The sequence below is a fragment of the Ambystoma mexicanum genome, chromosome 9 (assembly GCF_040938575.1).
Source record: "Ambystoma mexicanum isolate Mex_15411 chromosome 9, UKY_AmexF1_1, whole genome shotgun sequence".
In the NCBI taxonomy this organism is placed as follows: domain Eukaryota; kingdom Metazoa; phylum Chordata; class Amphibia; order Caudata; family Ambystomatidae; genus Ambystoma; species Ambystoma mexicanum.
Window position 1 is genome coordinate 1,396,146,945 of NC_090931.1, and position 24,193 is coordinate 1,396,171,137.

General features: G+C 45.9%; 1 protein-coding gene across 1 annotated transcript in view; it reads left to right on the plus strand.

Moving 5' to 3' along the window:
* The window catches only part of XRCC5 (X-ray repair cross complementing 5), a 1,556,689-nt gene that overhangs the window by 257,935 nt on the left and 1,274,561 nt on the right, over positions 1-24,193 (plus strand). The window contains exon 7 of the mRNA XM_069616805.1: positions 7,312-7,426. Within this exon, the coding sequence (XP_069472906.1) occupies positions 7,312-7,426 (115 nt within the window). The remainder of the gene's footprint in view (positions 1-7,311; positions 7,427-24,193) is intronic.

Genomic DNA, 24,193 nt, shown 5'->3' on the forward strand with positions numbered 1-24,193 from the left:
CTCACAAGGATTCTGGGGTCACTCAGAAAAAGGATGAGGGAAAGCAGCAACCCAAAGTGAATCCAGAGAATTCTAATACCTCCCAGACCAAAGAGGGCCACAAACAACAAAATAACCAGGGTAAGCCCCAGGGTAAACCACAACAGGCTAGTGTACCTTCTGGGCAAAAGCCAGAAGGGGGTCAGGACAAGCCACCCTTTCAGAGAGCATTTGTACAATGCTATATCTGTAAGGCTACTGACCATATCAAAGGGGATCCCAGGTGCAAGGGTAAACCTGCAGGGATCAGCACAGTCTCCTTAGCCTTCACTCCTGAGGATGAAGTACAGATGGCTAGTGCTCACTTTGAACTCTTTGCTGAAGATCCCTTGGGACTTCAAGCAACTGTCAACTTAGAGCCTATGGGTCTGGTTAGTCCCCAGAATAGGGTTGTGTATAACTCCCTACCTGTTAACTCTAAGGTGTACTATGTGGACAGTGTTCTTGTCAATGGACAGGATACTCCTGCCAGGAGAGACACTGGGGCCAGCAGAACAGTAGTGGATGAAAGCTTCTTTCAACCTGAGGATGTGGCCAAAGCACCCAAAGGTCCCACTAAGATGTCTGGAGGCCCTGTCCAAATGGTTCCTATTCTACCAGCCCTCATTCAGTGTAACAACATGACAGTGAGGATCCCTGTCAGTGTTCAGACTGAGGTACCTGGGAAGGTCCTGTTGGGGAATGACCTAAGAACTCTAGGAGTAGTGTCACATACCCCCAGGCCTCCCAGTATGGAGAAGCAGAACTTAACCAAATTGGCTAGAAAGGCTACCTTGAAGGACCCTTCTAAGCCGGTGGGACCCTCTACTGAGAACCCCACTACAAGCCCTGGTGTTAGTAAGTTGACCTCTAACCCAGGCACATTTCAGGATAGTATGCTAGGAACATGGGAGCCCCAACCAAGCTCCATCATTGTTCCCCTAGTCTCAGAGTCTCTGACTCCCCCTGCTTCTGAGGAAGAGGTGGATAGACCAACTAGGCCCCTATCTGGACCTGAGAGAACTGGTAATTCTCAGTGCTGGTGGAAAACCAGAAAAGAAAAGTCTAAGGCCAAAAACCTTCAGACTGTTGGACCTTCTACTGAAGACCCCAACTCAAATCCTAATATTAGGGGGGAAACTCCTAAAATAGGTAAGGGTAGATCTAAGAGGAAGGGGAAGCAGGTACATTGCCTAACCCCAACCCCTCCAACCAAGAGGCCTAAGACCCAACCTGCTCCCACAAGAGAGGTGGTGAGGAACCTTGGAGGCCCCTCTAGATCTAAGGGAATCCTTTATAAGGACCCCTTGAAAAAGCCTAACATAGGTTCAGAAGTTGTACCAACTTCTGAGGGACTGGTCAACCAGATCCCCTATAACAAAAAGACTGATGTTCCTCAAAGGGTCTGTAGGTCCTTTAGCTTGCAAAAGAAAACCTTTGAGTTCTCCATTGAACATAGGTCAAGGTGTCACCATCAAAACGCTGATGGACTCTCTAGGATGTATATCATCGACTAGAGGTATGAGGTTCATCCAGGAGTGGATTAAATCCTCCTGTCCCTTAGTCTGGGGGGGGCGAGTGTTAGGGAGAATTCTCTGTTTAGGCTGAATTTCCCTACCTAGTGAGTCCCCCAGCAGCTTTGCTGGATTTCTGGGGTTTATTTTTTTCTCCTGCCAAGAGTGAGACTCTTTTAACCCTCACTCTTGGACATGTTGAACTGTGTGATCTTGGACAAACCTTGTGTTGAATGGGCTATGGGGTCTTTTACTCCATAGGGCATCATGTATTTTTTGGATGTGGGTTACACAGCACCCTCTGTGCAGTGACCCAGGGGTGTCCTAGGGACTCCCCAACATAGACTCCATACCCTGGGACTGACTACTGTCTCCCAGGGCATGTAAAGTCACAAAAGGCTTTATTAGTCTTGAATCCTGAACAGAACCAGTACAAACCATCATATTGTGGACGTACTGGCTGGGGCAATTCGATTGCCCCAGGGTCTGTTAGTCGAGGGGGCACGTCTCCGTCCCCCCTGATCGAGTTTTGGCTGGTGGCAGTGGAAACTACTTTTTATATTCGACCGCGAATATTTCCCTATGGGATTTCCCATTGTTTTAGGCTAACACATTTAATTATTTATTTACGGTAGCCTTAAACATACCGCCGGTTTATATATTTATTATTATAACTCCGGTCGGGTTATTTTGCCAAAACTTGATGCTAAAATGGCGTTGGTATTCACCTCTGTAATTCTGACCCAAAGTGGAGCCCTTTGTCCCACTTTTGGCGGGCTTCTCCACAGAAGCCCTCCAAAGTGGTGCCACTCTGTCTGGGGTACTTAGGAGGGGTGGAGGGGAATTTAGGCACCCTGGACTGAGTTACCAAGGTAACTCAAGTCGCACTCCATCCTGATTGGCCCAAGTGGTGAGCCGCCCGGCTCACCACTTAGCATGTTTGAGTGACAGCTAGGCTGAGTGAATGGGGGTTTGCTGCATAAAAGCAGGGCTTTGGGGACTGGAACTTCAGAAGTCGCCACAGGACCAAGAATCCGACGAGGGAAGAGCTGAGCCGACCTGCTTCGACGACACCAACCGGTGGAGCCCTGCTGAACCGTCTCACCACTTTTCCCGACGACCGAGGAGAGCTCTTAACGGAGTGGCTCCTTCCTTTGACTGGTGGGGACAACCAGTTTTCGCCTTCTTTCCGCTTCTTTGGAGTTTCTCGTGGCCGCCTTGCCTGTGCCAAGCACCCCGGCAACCGGAATACCACACTTTACTCCCATACCGCGAAAGTCGGTACAACCCTTTAACCGGAGGACTCCGCGGCTGGTTTCTTCCCGGGCAGTGCTACGACCTTTCTCTTCTGCTCTTCAGCGAGATATTCTTCTCCCCTGATCGACGTCGAGCCTTGCTGTCACTGCCTGGAACAACTGCCCCCGCTGGAGGATCCTTTCCGTTTGAGGTACTGTGTTCCGCCTGGCTTCCCTGGCCACCGACTGTACGGGGTAGATTTAGTCCCCGGCTTTCGACCCTAGGAGTGCCTGGGACACTTTGGCTAAACTTTCTGAGCCACTCTAAACTCTTTCTGACTATTTGCAAGACTTTGAATCCCTAACGAACAGTGTGATCTTGGGCACATTTTCGCTCCGGCTGCTCTAAGAGTGGGCCCTGCCTAGTGACTTTTGCTCACCTGTGACTTTGTTCTTCTTTAAGCCTATTGCAAGTGTTCTGGACCTTAGAGTGGTGTGTTTAACCTATTTCTGCTTTTTCTCTCCCTTTCTTGGAAACTACTAGAGTGTCATCTAACGTTAAGCACTCACCTCTGTTTTAATTAAGTGGTGTTAACCTAGAGTTGTCTAGATAGGAGAAAGGATTGAATCTACTTTCGTTATAACTGTGTTGAAGTGATTTTTACCATATTCTTTGCTAGAGTGCTTTTACTTATGTGTGTTTTTAAATAAATAACTATATTCTTTTGAAACCAAGCTCTGGTCAGTGTTTGCTTGTGCTATTGTGTTTTGGTACCTATTGTGTATACTTTGCATACTGCCTAACTCTTCTTGAGAGAAGTCTGACTGCTCAGCCACAGCTACCAGGTAAATCTGGGTGGTACGGACTGCTACCAAAGGGGTTTACTGCTCTACCTGTAGTCTTAAATCTTTTGCAGTGTTCCCCAAGGGAACTGCACAGGTTTCTGCCTAACACCCTGGTTACAAAAGCACAATCCGTATATCAATTGGACAGCAGGATCATTATTCCTGGGCTCAGAGTTCTGTATGTCCCACTGTCTATCCCTGGATCCCTCCTCGGTAACTCCTAAAGAATCACCAAGAGACCAAGAAACACCACTCATGGTTTCCAATATCATACAAGTTCCAGAGGCCTATCAGGGATATGCTGATGTATTTTCTACTGCCATAGTCCACATTATTGTTTGTAATGATGAGCTCTCCATCCTGCACCGAGCGCAGGGGCGCGTAGAATCCCAGTTGCTTCACTGGTTTGAAGATTTTGGGTGAGTTACAGACGTGTTGGACTCCGTGGTAAATGGCAAGGAGCCGTAAGTATAATGTCTATAGAGTTCAATTGTCTGTTATTCACTCGTTTTTATCCCTTTGTATTGCAGCTTAATCTGAGAAGAGTTCACCTGAAGTGCTGCAGGTTGCACGTTGGTAAGAGTCTGTATTACCCAGCGTTGTCCGGTAAAAGCTAAATAAATGTCTTTAACAAGTGTTCTTTCCTCCCACAGGTGCGGCGTTAAAGAGGTGGAACGCCGATGAAAGATGCCTAGGGGAGCGGTAAATCTGGTGAGTATAATATGGTTGCTTTGATTGTCTTTGTTAGCACCCGGCTCACCTTGTTCTTTGTCCCTTTCCAGGTTCCACGGATGCAGTGATGAAATGATGGCTGCAGCACTGAACCGTGGAGATGCAGACTGGTAAGTATGGCGCGGCGCGCCTGCTAGCAATGCAATGCTTTTATTTCCGGCGTGTCTTTTCCAATTATGAAGTGCGGCGAATTCGGGAACAGATGAAAATTAAAAGGTAAGTTCTTGTTCTTATTTCTCTTTCTTCTAGGATGGTGTCCAGCTTCGAGGTGGGCGTGGCAGATGACTGGATGCTGCAGGCATGGTGATCGTCACGCTGCTGAAGTGCAGAATAACGTGAAGCATGGGCTGCTGTTCGGGCGTGGTTTAAATAGCCTGCAAAGTAGTCCCAGGTAAGAAGTTCCCCAGAATCACACCCGAGTAAAAAATAGTCATGGTGTTTGGCGCTTTGGCCGTTTATAATGGAGTGGGGATGGATTGTTGCAGAAGAGGTGAACGTAAAATGTTTTTACGATTGGTCAGTTTGCTTAAAACCACATGCCCAAACGCTCGGGACAAAACCATTTTTGAGCGCACTATTCCTTTAAGGTGTTGAATAATAGCTTGATTTTGAAGAGTGCCATTTCTCAGAGAATTGACCAAGACACTACATTGGTGTGTTTTCGTTTTTGGGCTGGTTGACCTTTGCAAGTTCTTTTGAATCAGTTCCCCTTCTTTCATAGGCCCGCTGGCCCTTAGCAAAGATCAACAACCATAGACCACAATCCATTACCCTGTTGTCCTTGTTTCTGTTTTTTAAGGTCATAGCGGATGTATGGCTTTTAAAGCTTGTGGTTTCATTCTCACTGTAGCGCTAAGGCGCTCCCAACTCGGGTAAAAAAAAGAACTCAAAGGAGTGTCCCACATGCAGGAAAAACACAAAATGTATTCTTACATGGCGACCGGGCAGATGAACAAAACAAGTCCGCTTCGTCCCGCCCCTTGCAGGCACAACATTTTATAGCCACAATACGAGCATTAGCATATGTTAATAAAAGTGTGACAAAAATATTCTAGGAAGGTGATTGGCTGATCATCACCCGCCAACTAAACAGCTCTATACATTGTTGATAAACTACTGGCAGTTGATATGATATGATATGGCATTTGTAACGCACCTATACACAAGAATTTCCATCTCATCACAAAAAGATCACCACCCACCCCACATAGTCACACCCCTTTGATCAGCCCAAAAAAATTCACCAATCCCATTTCAGGAAAACAGTTCGAAAAAGGGCTTCATTTCAATTGGGCCATATTACCTCAGACAATTGGGGCTGCAACGTCCCACCGAAATGGGCCAATAGGCAACGAAGCAACATGGCACACACATACCTCTGTTTATCCCACCGTCTGCTTCTGCACAGCATGGAACTCCCTATATTTGTTAATGTTGCCAGCCCTGGTACACGGCCTTCTAGCACTCTTCCTGCGATGAATAGCCTGGTCCACTGCTGTTCACCATTTCTGTCAACCATCATTTCTGCTAATTTCCCCATATTATTCAGTATATTTAGTATTGTGGCTCTCTGAGAACACTTGCTGCAGCCTTCACAAACCTTATATGATATGATAGGTTATTTATGACACGCTTAATACCCAGAGGTTTCTAAGCGTGGACCCGGGTTCGAACCTGTGTTGCTCTGTGTCGTCTTGCTTCTAAGGCGAGCACGTTGCTGCTGAGCTATCCTGCCGAGACAATTCCTTCCAATCTGATGAGGCAGCACTTGTTTCATGGGATCAGGCATTCATCTCATGGGAAACACTTCCCTTGCACTAATGAGCTGGCAATCGCCTCACACACCTAGACCAAATTCAGTCAAATGCTTCCAGCTAACAGTTATGGCCTAATATAGTACAAAAGCAGTTTAGTGCCTCTACTTGAGACCCATTCCAGAAAAGGGCAGAGCTCCTGCTCCTAACATTCCTGCAAACACAAGACCTAACAGTACAGTGTCTCAAAAAAGAGTTGCACATGACATCACGTGCACAATATAAAAACATGGTCAGCTGTGCTTCTGTGCAAAAAGTAAAAATGTGGTGAGTTTGTGTGTACGTGTTGTGCAGCTTTTGTCCAGTTGCCATGCAACTCGGAAAAATGTTTTTTCATGCACTGGGCTAAGGGCAGGTATGGCATCCAATATGCTGTGTGTTCTCTGTAGAATATGATGTATGTGGGAATGTGATGCCCTACACCAGGTATTTTCAGTGATCTTGTCATGGAAGCAAAGGGTGAGAAATGTGTTATGCTGTGGGTCATGCGCAAATGTGGGGCCATGTGCTACATAAAATGATATGCTGCACCCTTTCTGTGGAGTGCAGTGCATGCAAGTAATACAATGGTATGTGCCACAGTGCTGGAAAAAAGCAGAATTTGCTAATGCAGTCACTACCTGTGTTATATAAAAAAATAAAAAGAAAAAACCCAAATATTCCACATTGTGATAATTGTCGCTTCTCAGTTTCAACCTACACTCGTAAGCCCTGCTACTGTTCTCGTGGCACATGGTCATTACGTCACTGCCGGGAGCCCTGATGCCCTGTTTGATGATTGCCGTCAGGTGGTACCTCCACTCATGTGGGGGGCAGGTCACCTGCATCTGAACACCACCATGTTATGCAGCCTCGTACCTTGTTTCAGTGCCTGCTCGTCGCTGTAAGCAACTTCAAAGAGGGCTGTAGTTGCTTATTGGCAGTGGTGTTGGGGGGAACCCTCAGTTGGAGAGCAAAGTATCTTCTGTGCCTCCCTAAATCAAATTAGTGCATCGGGGTAGTATGTTTTTTACTGGGAATGGGGACCTGTTGGATTTTTCCATGAGAGTGGCCCTTTAAAGTTGATTAATACTATTTTATTTGTGACGCATTAAGTGCTTCTTCCCTGGTGTTTTAGCCTATTGTTCTCTGCATCTCATCTGTCTTTTGCAGAGAGAGCCTGGAGCGCCTCTCCATCTTCAAGAAGATCGAGCGAAGACCCATGGCTTGGCCCTGCCAGTTAACCATTGGCAACCAGATTTCTATTAAGATTGTGGGCTACAAGTCAGTAAGTGTCTTTTCTCTGTCTGTCTTTGATGTGAAGTGTTTTTGTTGAGTTTCTGCTTGTTTTCCTGTGATGTTTTCGTTTGTCTGCCAATGGCAAGTTGTAAAGTCTGAATCACGCAGCAAGTGATCCCTAATTATTTATTAATAATACGCACACAGCCAACAAGGCTTTGCATATATACTGTAAGTGACTCCAATCCAGCACTCCAACTAAGTCAATGTCTAGTCTGGGATGCCCAATGGAAGCCCTTATTCATATATTTTTATGTCAAATTCTTTGAATCTGGATGATGAACCCTTATATAACGCCCCTCTCTTTGAATCCCTCTGACCTCACTGAGCCAAGAAGTAGGTTTGTTTTGCAAATTAAAAGATTTATTTGAGGAATTAACAATATATATATATCACACTTTTATGAACAAAATAATATCTGATAGCACACTTATGAGTATAATAGTGGTCAACAATGGGTAATATTACAATAGCACCCTCTCTTTAATCAATGAGGAGTTGGTATAGAAAGGATAAGGTAGCAGAGCATACTTTGTATGGTTTCAAGGAAATGCAAGGTGTGTGAAAGAATGCAACACAGAAATAAACTTGATATGGTTTCAACAAGAGAAAATATGATCACTTTTTCCCATGTGACAACTCACTCCCCCCTTATGGAATAGGAAGAGATGGAAATGAGGACACACAGGTTTCAAGAATACAATTAATAATGCAGTTCAATCCCAGTTCCCCCCAGCAAGCTTAGAGAAGACCGGTATGATTTTAAACAGGCAAAAATACTTTTGAAGGTGTGATTGCAATGAAGTGAAAATGTGCTAAAATGCTTTTAACTCACTAAAGGATATTCAGAATAGGTGATAGTTACTTAGATTGGTTCAGGTCAACACTAACAATGATTCCTGAATGGTTATCAGATGGAAAACGAAATTTAGCAGTGGTAAGCAAGAAGCAGCTATTTTTACAAGTGGTGAAATGGAGCTAAATTGTAATTTGCGGCACTTTTTCCGCGTCCGTAAATCGCGATTACGGAAAAACGATAAGGGTTTGTTGGAAAGCTAAGGTTCTTAGCTTTAATATGACAGTTACATTCCGCTTCTAGGACATACGGTTCAAAAGATGCAGGTGTTTTTGTGGAGGTAGATTTTCAGAAATTAAGTCAAGATTTCAGAATGACAGATGACGCTTTTACAGATTTGAAATCGCAGGATGGACACAAAATTCTAAATGCAGTTCTGGACAGGTTGATTTGGATGGGATAAGCTTACTTTAGACTAAGAGATGACTATGCCTAGGAGATGACTATGCACAGTTCTAGGCTAGATACTCAATCCTAGTTTTAGAATGGAACGGACCTCGTCACAGATCTGGTCAGGTTTGGACTGCACTCTCGCCACCGGACAGGTCTCAGGCCCTCTAGGTTCTGCGTTCAGCACTGCACGTCCTCTGGTCTGGGTCTGGATACAGCACTGTTCTCTCTGGGTCTGGATCTGGTTCTGGCACAGGGTTCTAGCCAGAAGCAAACAGCACGGCCCGGCTGTTGAGAATCAGGTTGCAAAAGATTTTGAGGCCTGCTGAAGAGAATTCAGCTTTTGGAATTAGGCCTCTGCTTCTCCAAGGTTCTAGAGCTTGGTTCTAGAGTCTGGTCCTTGGATCTATCTGGAGTCTGGAATCTGTCTGTATATTGTCTGGATCTGGTCGGGCAGAGTGCTGCGCAGGAATCGGTGAGTAGTGGAAAAATTAGTGTGTCCCTATCTGGGTCTCAGGGGTTCTTTTTATGTGTTTCCCAAGGGGGTGTGGAGGCTGACTCTCTATGCCCAACCCACTAAGGATTTGATAGGTTAGAGGATTCCCTGTGACCTGACTGGAGAAAGGATTAGTGAGTCAGAATGAGTCATCAGGTGTCATGTTTATGGCTGAAGCTGAAATCCCTCCCCTCTGCTTTTACTTAGAAATCAATTTTTCATAACCAAACATGCTTCCCAGATACACAAGTTGTTGAGAATACATGTACACATAACTGATTAATTAAGACCGGTCTCTGTTCAACCCTGATCTTTCTAAGAGCTTGGGTTCAGAAATGACAACTTATTCGCGATTTTAGTGGGTTTCGCCATATTGGTTTTGCACCAAATCTTACACGGAGGTACACACCCTCTCTGAGCATATGACTGTAACTTTTCAATTTTCTAGTATAAATACAGTGTCTACAATATTAATAAATCCCGGAATTTGGTCTCGGAACATCGTACGGATTTCAGCTTAGTCTCAAACTGTGAGGGCATTTGTCATATTAAGAATCCCAAAGTTGTACATTTCTGTCAGCTTGATGCAATATTTTAGAAGCATTTTCCTTAAACATATATTTGGTGGAATATTAAATCCACAACCCAGTCTGGTCCGCCCCTAGAAGCTTGGTGAGTCAGATGGTCACATGTCTTGCTTCTCCCAGAGCAGTGTTGACAGTTACACCTCAAATCAGCATATTCTATTCATCCCAAAGCCCCCATTGTTCTTTCTTCTGGGCTGCAGAGAAAATCTCCTCCTCTCCTGATTTACATGCACAATGCGATATCCTGTGCTGTTGGTTGTAAGACGAGGTGTGAAGGCTTCCCAGGGAACAGAAGGCCTCTTGAACTTTTAATTAAATCAGACTGCCTTCTAATCAATTGCAACTTAGTTCCTTGTGAAAAAAAATATAACATTATAAACTGAAAATAAGCAATATATCTTTAATCAAGTCTTTTTCCACATTAAATCAATGTGTGGCACTCTATATGGCATTGTGATAGACTTCTCTGCTTTGGCATATTTAGCTTCTGCAAGACAGCTCTCCTTGCAGGATTTAGAAATCGCCAGCACCTGTCAGTGGCGAGCACTGGTACTGCACCCATTTTTGACAGCTGTCTTTAAATCAAATGTCTTTAACATGGGATTTTGTCCTAATAACATATGATTCTTGCTGACGTTGTACTGATGTGGATTCTTGCAGTAGAGTAATGTAGAACACCCAACAAGAAGTTGTGTCCTCTTGGTGGTTTTGTGAGCCATGATTTTAGCAATTTTTGACACTAAATAACAGATTTTTGAACAGCTCTGTATTCATTTGCACTGATTTTGCTCTGTGTGCAGCCAAAGGATGGGGTCTGGCAATGGTTTCCTGTATTAACACTGACCGAGGCAAAAGTGGATGGTGGCCCATCTGTCAGGTTGTCACTGCGCACTTTCTGGTGATTTCTGGCCAGCAGCATGCTTTCCGGCGGCCATTTTGATGTTTCCGCTGCCAGTAATGCACAGTTCTATTGTAGGGCTTGGATGAGTGGGTTAAAACATCCCACAATACACATAATCGTACATTACAAAATGTACTCATTACTAACAGGCTAAAATCTTCTACTGACTAAAAGAGTTGCTATTTAAAACATAAAATTCCATATGACAATTCTTTTAAAATCGCTAATACTAAAATGTCATCATATAAAAAATCGGATTTATATCATTACCCTCTAGCAGACTTTCCCAAATTTCACTTAAAATACAGTTATTCTTTGTGTTATTGTAGGCTAGTAAGTATTTAAACCGCATGGTGGATAAACTCTCACATTCACATAGAATATGCTTTGCAGTCTCAATTTTGTCCATACCTAATTATACACTGGCAGATAAAAGGAGGTTCTCCCCACTTGTTTTTTAAAAAGTGATTTACGCTTCAAAGATGTCAACCTAAATATGATTTTATCAAGCAAGAGTCTGAGTCCTTTGTATCATAGCTGTGCGACCTAATGATCCATCGTCCCAACAGATTGCATTATTATAAAGTTTATAATCTTATTCACCCAAAGAATCATCAATTCAAGTATTGCCACGTTCCACTCTAACACATGGGTAATTCAGCAGGTTTGTTTCACAAAGCGAACACTCTTCAGTAAATGTAATTGGAGAAACCATACCAATGTAGGGCAAGTAGTAAGTTAAATATATGTAGCAATAAATGCAAACTGCTGACATTTTCTACATGTGCGTGTTTCCTGAAGGCAGAATTATGTGGAAGATGCTGGTGTTCTGCAATAGTAAGGCAATACAGTTATTAATTAACAGAATAGTATCCTTGTGCATTGGGAAGAAATCATTTTCATTAAGAGAGGTGCTGCCCTAGTTTCTCTTTCAAAGTTGTACATTGTTTTTGTCATTGGAACCCTGTTCACTCCTGTGCCCTCCCTTTCTCTTGCTATCTACTTCTACCTTTTGCCATCTGCACCCCTACCTCCTGAGCACTTAGTGACTGTTTATATGTTCAAAGAAAATGTGCAGGCCCCACATGAAAGCAGTTCCAGACGCAGCATTGGGAGACTCCACCCTGCCGCTCTGCTATGATGCCTTAATGAGTGTTCATTTCCTCTGACTGCTTTATTAAACTTTACCCTGATGAGTCCTCATCTGAAGCCTCATCCTGGACTTGAATACCAATTGGGACCTCTGAGAGAATTTAAATTGCACGTGGCCAGCGTGCCACCAACCACCCTGTTTCACTGTGTAGGTTGCAGTGGATGGTGGTGTATTGGGGGTTGCCTCGTAGAACTCACCAAAAAATTACAGTGGTAGTCAAAAAGAAGTGTACACCAGTGCAAGAAGTAACACAATTTTATTCAGGGCCCCAGATGCAGTTGGGACAGCAAATTCAAACAAAACACGCAACAGAACTGCATGAAAAGGCGCTTTCAATGAACCGTCCTCAAAATGGAAAACTTTTATAGAAATCAAACTAATTATCTTTTGTGATCGTGCAACATAGACAAAATCTCCCTACACAAAAATGATTGTCTCTCGCCTTTTGGACCCATATAGGAATACATATGTTACGATTGATCATTGGGTCCATGAACCATCCCACACCGCCCCCTAGTTGCAGAGTTGTGACATTACAATCCACCCCCAGTTCCCACAACACAAAATTATGTTATTGAAACATTTGAGACGAGCAGCAAAACTTTACTATTCTACCTGGTCGCCTCTTCCTGACTCTAATGGGAATTGCTACCCACTATGACACCATCAGAGCCTTGAACCACGGCCATACTGCTGTGTAATTGTTACATATTCGGAACACTCTAACCCTCTCCAAAGGGAAAATCGTCTGCAAACGATTTAAAACTGCTGTGGTGCTTGCCGGCTTCAATAGAAAATCACGTTTCCTAAATTATTGTGAATTATCAAATGGTCATATATTCCTCTTTCACTAGCAGATCCTGTAAGCTCTAAACGGTTGACCTAGAAAAATAACAATCTGTGTGTTGCTCTTAACGCTGCACTGGGATTGCATGCTGTGTGCTTATGAAGCAGCGGCTTTTGCCACAAACAAAAATGCTTGCACACGTTTAAAGCAGAAGCAAGCTTTTGGGACTATTAACCGCGCTTCATTCTACCTCTAACTTTGATTACACTTACCCGTGCCCAAGGATTTATGGATTCGTTTTATTAAGCTTTTAATTTCACAGATATCAGAAAGAACCCACTCTCCCCTTTTATATGCTGCTCTCGCAGCTGATAAGTGTGTTCGTTCATACCGCGCTGAAGTTGCATTTTTATCACAGTGGCATCCTTTGTATAGTTAGTATCTTCCTACCAAGAAACCCTGCATAAGTCGAGTTCAAGGCTAATGTCCAGACATTGTTCCTACAATAGATAGTGAAATACAGACGTTTCCATATGTAGTCTTGGCTGCTGACTGCCTCTGAGAGCGAGGGCACAGTTGCCAGTGCCATATCTATAACCGGTTTGCGAATGGTGTCTGGGTTCAAACCTGGATTTACACCTGTGAAAACACTTGAAGATATCTGCAAAAATATGATGTGGCAACCCCCATGTCATTAGTTGGCAGGTTAAGGTTTGCGCTATTGCAGCCAAGTGATTAGAAGCAGAGTTATGCGCTAGTCTATACAGGGTCTGCAAAATGCACCCGAACCAGCAAACTTGTTTCGTTGGAAATCTTCAATGTTGCTGAAAAAAGTAATACTGCAGTTTCCGCAAATTCCGATAGGTGGCAGTGCAATATCAAAAACGTTTGTTTTTTTGCTCAGTGGCCAGCGCATTGTAGCCTTTTTATTTAAACTGTGCTCTGAGAGTTAGAGGATAGGGTTGGAGGGAGGAGCTAGTCTCAGTGTTGGTCTTTTTCAGGAAGCCGTTTGCTTTTCAGGCTTCCTCCAGCTTCTCCTATGCATAGCTCTCAACTCACACGCTTTTGGCGGGTGTCACCCGCCTTGTAAACAGCTGACTCACCCGCCGTGCCTCCTGCACGCCCATTCATTTCAATGGGCCTCTCACCCGCCAAAAATAAAATCAGGTGTTTTCACCCGCCTTTGCGACACAAATGATTGAGAGCTATGCCTATGCTCCAGTGGGCACTGCAATATTAGGCTGGGGCAGACCTGACTTCATTTGAAAATAAACCTAGATTTGTGTCCGTGTGGCACGCTATGTTGCTCCCTTGATAGATACATGCACACCCTTGATAAATATATATACTATGCTTCTAAAATATTGCATCAGAAAGTAAACGCACGCACTATATGCTGATCGACCAACAAAGTCTCTTTATGGAGGTCGTGAAATTCCACAAAATCAAATGTCGTCAGCAAGCACACTTTTGAATTTGTCTCTGCATGACTTTTTCAAGGGTAGCTATCGCGTGTGACCATGGAAAACTTGCCGCTCAACAATGCTGCTGGTGGCTATTTGTTATCATTCCAATCCACCATGGACAACCACCAGTGTTTTATGGAATTTTTGCTAGAATGACGTGGAAAAATAATTGAAAGTCTTAAGTGATAATTTAAAGTGTTAGGAAAGATTTATTTTAGCAACTGTCTCGCCATAGTTTCTATGGACCCCAATATTTTTGCTTTGTTTTTTAACCTGTTCTGACTTTTTGGGGGTAAGTAAACGAGCTGTCAGTTGCCTGGAGAACAGACACGGATGAGAGGTTCGGAATGTGTTCAAGGCCGAAGCGGAAATGCTTGGTGATTGTCAGTAGCGCTCTTGCCCACGTAGTGTAGCCGAGGAATTCTTCTCGTCAATCTACCGAACTAGTTAGTATAATGAAACAACCAGAACAATTGATTGGCGAAAAGATGGAATACCAATGTCGAGTCCAGAACCTCTGGGAACAGGATCCCGGACGGGATGTCTTCTTCAGGTGTATTGACAAGACCCCCCAGAGAATGTGATATGAACAATAATCACACTGGTGCGAAATAGGACAACAACTCAAAGTAAAAACCATCCACTAACCTGTGTATTTCTTCGGAACTCCGAAATAACCCCAGGAGGACGCAAGGTGCACGGGAATATCCAGGCTAAATAAGTCCAGGAAGCAAAAACTAGCCCGACGGCACGAGGACGCCTAATGGTACAAAAAGGCAGTCTCTAGTCCGTGTACCAGTGAAGCAAAGTTCCAAGCAGGTCCGTGGACGTTCCGAGGTCGATGAACAGGGCAGGCAGCAAAAGTACAAAGGAGTAAGCAAAGCAGGTCCGTGGACGTTCCGAGGTCGAATAAACAGGGCTGGAAGCAGAAGTACAAGGAGTAGGCAAGGCAGGTCCGAAATCAATCCAAGGTGGAGAAACAGGAAGACAAAGCACAAGGACAGGAACCAGGATACGAGGGAAGGTGAGCCGCTAGAATACGAGATTCAGAAGCGGCGATGAAAGGTACAGGCGTGGCTTATATAGTAGTCAACTGATCAATTGAACGTTAATTCAACGTGCATGATGAAAAGCGAAGGACGTGAGAGGACGCCATCGTCTCCATGCCAACTTCCAAGCTCCCGGCAGACGAGGTCTTAAAGGGACCGTTACCACTGTTCGTCGGCAATTACGAGAACCATGGGAATTATAAGAAAGTCTCGTAGAAGCCTTGGAAGCCGGACAATTACGGCGTCCTAACCCTGAAGATTTCTTCCGATACATGACAGTTTCCTTCCCCAAAGAGGCCCCCACTTTCCGAGATTTCCAAAAGCGGGACAACAGAGCAGGGGCATGAACGTTCTCACAAGGTTCCCAGGTGCGATCCTCCGGACCATAACCTTTCCAGTCGACATAGTAAAGTCTCTTACCGTTCCGAACCTTAGTGTCCAAGATCGCCGCAACCTCATACTCCACCGCACCCTGAACCCTGATAGGTGGAGGATGGGAGGGAAGACGGGTATCAGGACGACATGGTTTAATCAGAGACACGTGGAAAACCGGGTGAAGTTTCCACGAACGCGGAAGAACCAAACGTACCACTGCCGGGTTAATGACATGTGAAATAACATATGGCCCGATGAAACGTGGAAGTAATTTCCTCTGACCAGGCAGTCGTAAATTGCGTGTAGATAACCACACGTTCATGCCCGGGAGATATACCGGAGCGGGGGTACGATGCCGGTCCGCATACAATTTGGTCCTGTTTTGAGCCTCCAACAACTGTCTTTTGACCTGATCATGGGTGCCAGAAATGTCCCTAACACAGGCAAGGGCAGCCGGGTTGTGGGCCGTCAGTTCGGGGGCAAGAGGCAAGGAACGTGGATGTTGTCCGTGAAGGGCAAAAAACGGAGAAACCTGTGTAGCAGTGTGGAGAGAATTATTATAGGCAAACTCGGCCATAGACAGTACCGAGAGCCAATTGTCCTGACGCTGAAAGATGAGACATCTAATGTACTGTTCCATAGTAGCGTTCAGACGTTCGGTCTGCCCATCCGTTTGAGGATGATAAGCACTTGAAAACCGAGCTTCAATGCCTAAAGCGGCCGATAAGGCTCTCCAAAAACGTGAAGTAAACTGAGGGCCGCGGTCGGAGATGATAATAGAAGGAAGACCGAACAACCTAAATACATTCTTTAGAAAGAGATCCGCCAGTTTCGGTGCATTAGGAATTCCTTGACAAGGCACGAATAGAGCCATTTTGGTATAATAGTCGATGACCACCCAAATGGTATCAAAACCTTCCACCTCAGGTAGTTCCACAACAAAATCCATGGAAATGGAGGACCAAGGGCGATCAGGAATAGGCATAGTTTGTAGCAAACCCACTGGTTTACCATGTGCTGTCTTACATTGGGCACAAACCGAACATGTGTTTACGTATTCAGTAACATCCTGTAATAAGGATGGCCACCAACACCATCTTTTAAGTAACTCCACCGTCTTCCTAATACCTGGATGAGCAGCCAGAGATGAATCGTGACACCATTGTATAGCTGTACGTCGCGTCCCTAGAGTAGGCAGAAATATTTTACCCTGGCTGTAGGGCAATGAATTTACGATCTCCAGATTGTATTTGGCTACTTCTGGTGGATTGTTTTGAAGCCATTCCTGTATAAGGGATTTTATTGACGGGCGTAACGAGCAACCACATACCACCCGAGTGGGTAACAAAGGTATACCAGAGGCGTGAGAGGATTTGGCGGGACCATGTAGACGTGAGAGAGCATCCGCCTTAGAATTCTGCGAACCAGGACGATAGGTAATATTGAAGTCAAACATCGAAAAGAATTCATGCCAGCGCGCATGCCGTGCAGTGGTACACTTCACTGATTGAAGAGCCAAAAGATTTCTGTGATCAGTGAACACTTGAACAGGCACTTGAGACCCCAACAGATGATGCCTCCAAACCAAGAAGGCGTCTCTGATAGCCAACAATTCGCGCTCAGTGATGGTATAGTTCCTTTCATAAGGAGTTAATTTTCTAGAATGAAAGGCTACCGGATGTAAACCTGCATCATCTGAGCAATGTTGGGATAGGATGGCGCCCAAAGCAACGTCCGAAGCATCAGCCTCGACTATAAACGGTTGGGTTGGGTCCGGATGTTGGAGCACCGGTGCTGATGTGAAGGCGGACTTAAGAGCGTCAAAAGCCCGTTGAGCCTCCCCATTCCAATGGAAAGATCTCTTCGAGCTAGTCAAAGCCGTAAGAGGACAGACGATGGTTGAAAAGTCTTGAACAAAACGTCGATAAAAGTTTGCAAAACCTAAAAAGGATTGCAAGGCCTTCAGATTATGGGGAACCGGCCAATCTAGTATAGCAGAGACCTTAGATCTGCTCATCTTGACTCCTTTGTTGGTGATATTAAAGCCAAGGAACTCGACCTCTTGAACGTGAAAAAGACACTTTTCCAATTTGGCATATAGGTGATTGTCCCGCAGACGTTGTAGAACTCCCCTGACATGGATAACATGGGTTTCATGGTTGGGGGAGTAAATCAGAATGTCATCTAGGTAAACAATCAGGTATTGATCCAACATGTCATGAAAGACTTCATTGATGAAGAATTGGAAAGTGGCCGGGGCGTTGCATAGACCAAAGGGCATTACAGTGTATTCGTATAACCCGTATTTAGTTTTAAAGGCGGTCTTCCATTCGTCCCCGTCACGTATGCGTACCAGATTGTACGCCCCACGTAAATCTAGCTTGGAAAAGACTTTGGCCGAGCCAAGCTGATCAAGCAAAACTGATATCAAAGGTATCGGATATTGGTTTCTAACCGTAACAGCATTCAAGGCCCGATAATCAATACAGGGGCGAAGATCTCCCTCCTTCTTTGGAACAAAAAATAGAGGGGAAGCTGCCGGAGAACGGGAAGACCGAATGAAGCCGGTTTTAAGGGATTTGTCGATGTATTCCTTAAGGATGACATCTTCTTTGGGTGTTAACGAGTAAATCCTCCCAGATGGTATCTTGGCCCCAGGAACCAATTCTATGGGACAATCAAAAGGTCTGTGGGGTGGTAGGACTTCCGCCCCACACGCGTCAAAGACATCCAGGTACTCTCGATATTCCGAAGGTAATTGGGTGTTAAGAACAGCCCCGATGATAGAGGCGGAATCCATGAGAGCATGGCTAGGACTAGAGTCTTTCTGAACTGATGTCAAACAGAACTGATCACAATGTTCGGAAAGGAAGCTCACTTCACCCGACTGCCAATCCACCACAGGGTTGTGCAGTTTTAACCACGGAAGCCCAAGGATAACTTTAAGCTGTGGAGCGGCAATCAGATCGAAAGAGATCTCCTCAGTATGCCCGCAATCTGTCTTCATGACTAAAGTAGCAGTACGTTTAGTCACTAGACCAGATATCAGGGTTGAGCCATCGACCGCATTAACGACCTCAGGGCAGTCTTTGGAGACAATCCGTATCCCCAGCTCCCGAGCATAGTCACCGTCGATGTAATTCCCTGTAGCACCTGAATCCAAAACCACTGGAATCACCCGCCTACCGAGGGAGGCGGAAGACAGAGTGACGGATAACCCAAACGGTACTGACGTGAGGGGGTTGCTGTAAGAACCACCCGGCAACTGAACCCCTTCTATTGCCGGGCTTTCGCGTTTCCCTGTTTCTTAGCAGGTTTCTTAGTACATGATTGTAGTAAATGGTCTGACGACCCACAATAGAAACAAAGGCCGTTCTTTCTCCGGTATTCCCTTGTTTCTGCTGACAATGGTCCCCGTAATGCTCCGATTTGCATGGGTTCCGGAGCGGCAGAAATAGACGGGGTAGTCGTAGTAGGAGGAAGCGGTCTTCGCTCCCCTTTTCTTTCTGCTTGTCTAGAGTCGATCTGGAGCACCAAATCAATCAATTCAGGGAAGGCTGTAGGGATTACAGGTACCGTAGACAGGGTATCTTTGAGGGAGTCTGATAAGCCTTTGTAAAATAATGATGCCTTTTTCTCCTCTGGCCAATTGGTTTCGGCCACCAACTGATTAAACTTGGCTAAGTAAGCCAGCAGGGTAGAGGTTCCTGGATTTAAGGCCAATAACTGTAAGTCGGTGGCTTGCGTAGCATACCGTGCATCAAACACCCGACTCATAGCCTCAATTAATGCGTCACAATTATACAAGAGATGGCTGCCCTCTTCTAATAGTGGATTGGCCCATGCCGCCGCCGTACCACCCAAGTGTGACAATAAGAAGGCCGCTTTCGTGGTTGAATCTGGAAAGGAGGCTGGTCTACAAAGAAAGTGCAACCTACACTGATTAAGGAAGGTCCGATATGCCCTAGGGTCACCCAGAAACCGCTCTGGCGGAGCCAAGGGAAACTGAGCCGTCATGTACACTGGTCCAGTGTCAGAACGGGCTGGAGACAGCCCAGAACCCGATGCCACAGCGGGTGATGGCGCCCCAGCACCGATGGGTTGAAAACCAGCCTGTAGCTCATCAATGCGTCTTTCGGTGGCAGCATGAGCGTTAGCCATTTCACTGCGTAGATCTGCCACCAACTGCATGATGGCAGTCAAAGACTCATTGGCATCCATTTATATAGAAGGCTTCTGAATATGTCAGTAGCGCTCTTGCCCACGTAGTGTAGCCGAGGAATTCTTCTCGTCAATCTACCGAACTAGTTAGTATAATGAAACAACCAGAACAATTGATTGGCGAAAAGATGGAATACCAATGTCGAGTCCAGAACCTCTGGGAACAGGATCCCGGACGGGATGTCTTCTTCAGGTGTATTGACAAGACCCCCCAGAGAATGTGATATGAACAATAATCACACTGGTGCGAAATAGGACAACAACTCAAAGTAAAAACCATCCACTAACCTGTGTATTTCTTCGGAACTCCGAAATAACCCCAGGAGGACGCAAGGTGCACGGGAATATCCAGGCTAAATAAGTCCAGGAAGCAAAAACTAGCCCGACGGCACGAGGACGCCTAATGGTACAAAAAGGCAGTCTCTAGTCCGTGTACCAGTGAAGCAAAGTTCCAAGCAGGTCCGTGGACGTTCCGAGGTCGATGAACAGGGCAGGCAGCAAAAGTACAAAGGAGTAGGCAAAGCAGGTCCGTGGACGTTCCGAGGTCGAATAAACAGGGCTGGAAGCAGAAGTACAAGGAGTAGGCAAGGCAGGTCCGAAATCAATCCAAGGTCGAGAAACAGGAAGACAAAGCACAAGGACAGGAACCAGGATACGAGGGAAGGTGAGCCGCTAGAATACGAGATTCAGAAGCGCCGATGAAAGGTACAGGCGTGGCTTATATAGTAGTCAACTGATCAATTGAACGTTAATTCAACGTGCATGATGAAAAGCGAAGGACGTGAGAGGACGCCATCGTCTCCATGCCAACTTCCAAGCTCCCGGCAGACGAGGTCTTAAAGGGACCGTTACCACCGTTCGTCGGCAATTACGAGAACCATGGGAATTATAAGAAAGTCTCGTAGAAGCCTTGGAAGCCGGACAATTACGGCGTCCTAACCCTGAAGATTTCTTCCGATACATGACAGTGATACGGAGACGAACGAGGAATCGAAGGTGAGAAAAGTTAATTACTCACTCACACAGCCAGAAGGCGTGAACAATACTGGCCTTACAAAACGTTTAGGATTGAACTGCTACATGTAAAATGGGACCCAGGGGAGCCTATGGGTCACGAACAAACGATCAACCTTCTTTTAAAAGGGGCATAAAGAAAAGCAAAGAAATATAGAGCCAGATGACGGGAGAAGACGGCCACCTTCAGTCTGGCTCTACTTTAGACTTATGTATATGTTTCACTCTGGAAAGGGAATTAAGATCGGGGAAGGGAAAAATCTCTTCTCTGGAAACTTTTCTCCGGAAAGTTAAGTGTTCCACAGAGCAAAGGACATTCAGAAAGAGACTTGAGAAGCTGCTTGGTGGAAGTGGTCTTATGCACGACCCGTTTACGCACTAACCGTCAGTTCCTGATATTTAAGGAGAATAAAGTTAACCTCATTTCCCTATAACTTGGGTCCAGAGTGGTAATTTCCCGCCTGGCTCGTTACAACCCCCAAGTAAGAAGTCCCGGTTGAAGCACCAACACGGTCTTCGGACCCCTTCTGTATACAGCCCTACTCTCAATATAATGAGGATCCACCTTTTATTGAGGATCCAGATTTGGGCACGTTGGGAGACCAAACTGGGACGGGCTACTATGGGAATGACGAGGACCAAGAGGAAGACGAGGACGACCCAGAAACCTACAGGGTAGATTCCTGAGTAGACAAAGAACCCCCGGTTACTGACTCCCCTGTCGACAACCAACCTCTCCTGAATTAGGTTTTGTCCAGAGCGGCAGAACACTTCCACATTAACACACAGGGAGCACAGGAAGAGAGGGACTTTGCCGAGGAATTAGTGGGAGAAAGGAGACCTGTTGCCCAGGCCATCCCTATCCTCAAATCTATACAAAGAAGAATAGACCCTTCCCTTGTAAATCCTAACCTCACCAGGGCGGTAAACCCCAGGATCGAAAGAGGGCAGGAACGCCCCTATCATCGTCTGAAGCTCCTCCCGACAAGGAGAGAAAGAAGATTTATGGTTTGGGTAGGAAAGTAGCCTCCACTTCCGCCTACCAGGCAAGGATTGCCAACTCCACCACCCTACTGGCGAGTTACAACTGCCACCAGCCCAGTGGGAAGAAGTCACGGCACTCATCGACTCTGCCCCAGAACCCTTAAAAAGCCAGTTGGCATGGGTTGCGTCGGAGGGAAGAGCCGTGTCTGGTTGCATCTTAAAAGCAACCTTTGATGCCCCGGATAACGCTGGCAGATTGATAGCAGAGAGCACTGTTATCAAAAGACATGCTTGGTTACGGCAATCTGGGTTCAAACCCGAGACCCAAGCATTGTTAATAGACAAACCGGTGGAGCCGGATCTACTGTTTGGCAAGGCGGTAGAGGATGGGCTAAAAAATGCCAAGGATGAGTACGAGACTCTCAAATCCCTGGGCCAATTAACCAACGAACCCCAGAATCAAAGAGGGAATGGCAATTTTCATCGCCCACATGGCCAAAATTCCCAGAGAGGCTCCAACTATTCCCAGGGGCAGGGTACACCATGGAACAACAACAACCATCCGTCTACCCAGGGTTATGGCAGGGGTAACAAAAGAGGACGTCGTAAGGGTAGAGGCAGCCCCAGTAGAAGCGGTGGCACACCTCCCCCAAAACAGTGACGTTCCGTTCAGGGTCCCTTCTAACACATCCCCAGTAGGGGGACGCATTTCCAACTTCACCCAAGCTTGCAAAGGGATCACATCAGACAGATGGGTGCTGTCCACAGTGTCTGCAGGATACTGCATTGAACTGTTAGAGTGTCCCCGAAACCACCCTCCACGACAAAAAGTACACTCATTAGACCACCAGAAGATCCTCCTCGAAGAGATCTCCAATCTTCGAGCAAAGGACGCGATAGAACTCGTCCCGGGACACCAGGTAAACAAGGGTATTTATTCAACTTACTTCCTTGTGCCAAAAAAAGATTTGACAATGCGCCCAGTATTGGATTTACGGCCTGCAAACAAGTATGTCAAGCCCCAGAAATTTCGCATGACTACTCTCCAAGAGGTAATCCCCCTCCTAAAAAAGGGGAATTACATGGCAACATTGGACATGAAAGATGCCTATTTTCATATTTCCATGTTCCCAGCGCACAGAAGATACTTGCGATTCAAGTTGGACAGTCAGCACTACCAGTTCAAGGTACTGCCCTACGGGATAGCCTTGGTTCCAAGGGTATTCACCAAGGTATTGACAATGGCGGCGGCACACCTACACAGGGAGGCAATCCCAGTGTACCCTTATCTGGACGACTGGCTCATCACGGGGGAGACCCCAGTAATTTGCAGAACAAACATTCAAAGAACGATCAACCTCCTCTTCGAATTAGGTTTCTCCATAAACGAGAAAAAGTCAAGTCTGGTGCCAAGCACCTCCAAGCAGTTCCTAGGAGCTGTCCTAAACACACAAGAGGGGTTGGCCTTTCCATCAGAGGAAAGAATTCGGAATATACTGCTGCAAATTCCGCAATATCAGGCCGGTCGCCAAATAAGGGTACACAAAGCAATGCGTTTGCTGGGCATGATGGCGTCATGTATTTACCTGGTACCCCACGCGCGCCTGCGCATGCGTCTCATGCAAGAATGGTTGGCGAAACAGTGGTCTCGGGCAAGTGGTCAGTGGGACGATCTAGTGGTCATTTCGCCAACACTTGTACAAAGCCTTCACTGGTGGACAAGAGAAAATCTGTCCAAGGGAAAACCCTTTTACGATCCCGAGATAAAGGCGGTAGTCACAACGGACGCATGCCTGTCAGGGTGGGGAGCACACCATCTCCACCACACTGCTTGGGGTCTCTGGTCTCACTCAGTGACCAAGAATCATATCAACCAACCTGCTAGAGCTTCTGGCAGTATTCAGAGTGCTTCAAGCGTTCAAGCCCTACCTGTTGAACCTGTCAGTGCTGATCCGGACGGACAGCACTACAGCCATGTTTTACCTGAACAAGCAAGGAGGTACTCGTTCGCCAAATCTGTCCAAGCTTGCCCAGAAAATATGGATATGGGCACTCAGACGGAACATCTTCCTGTCATCTCAACATGTTCCAGGGGATCTCAATTCTCTGGCGGACGCTTTGAGCAGAAATCCCCTCCCAGGGGAACACGAATGGTGTCTACACAGAGAAATCGTAGAAGATATCTTCTCTCAGTGGGGTTTACCCACTATAGACCTATTCGCCACAAGCGAAAACAGACAGTGCCCAGGATTCGCATCCAGGTTCCCTTAACCAGGCTCCCAGGGGAACGCCCTGTGGATGAACTGGTCAGGGATGTTTGCCTACGCTTTTCCACCAACACCCCTCATCAGGAAGGTGGTCAACAAGATGAACAGAGAATCGATGACGCTCGTCCTAGTTGTTCCCATGTGGGAGAGACATCCGTGGTTCCCACACTTACGCAGACTAGCGGTGTGCAAACCCATCAAACTCCCGGG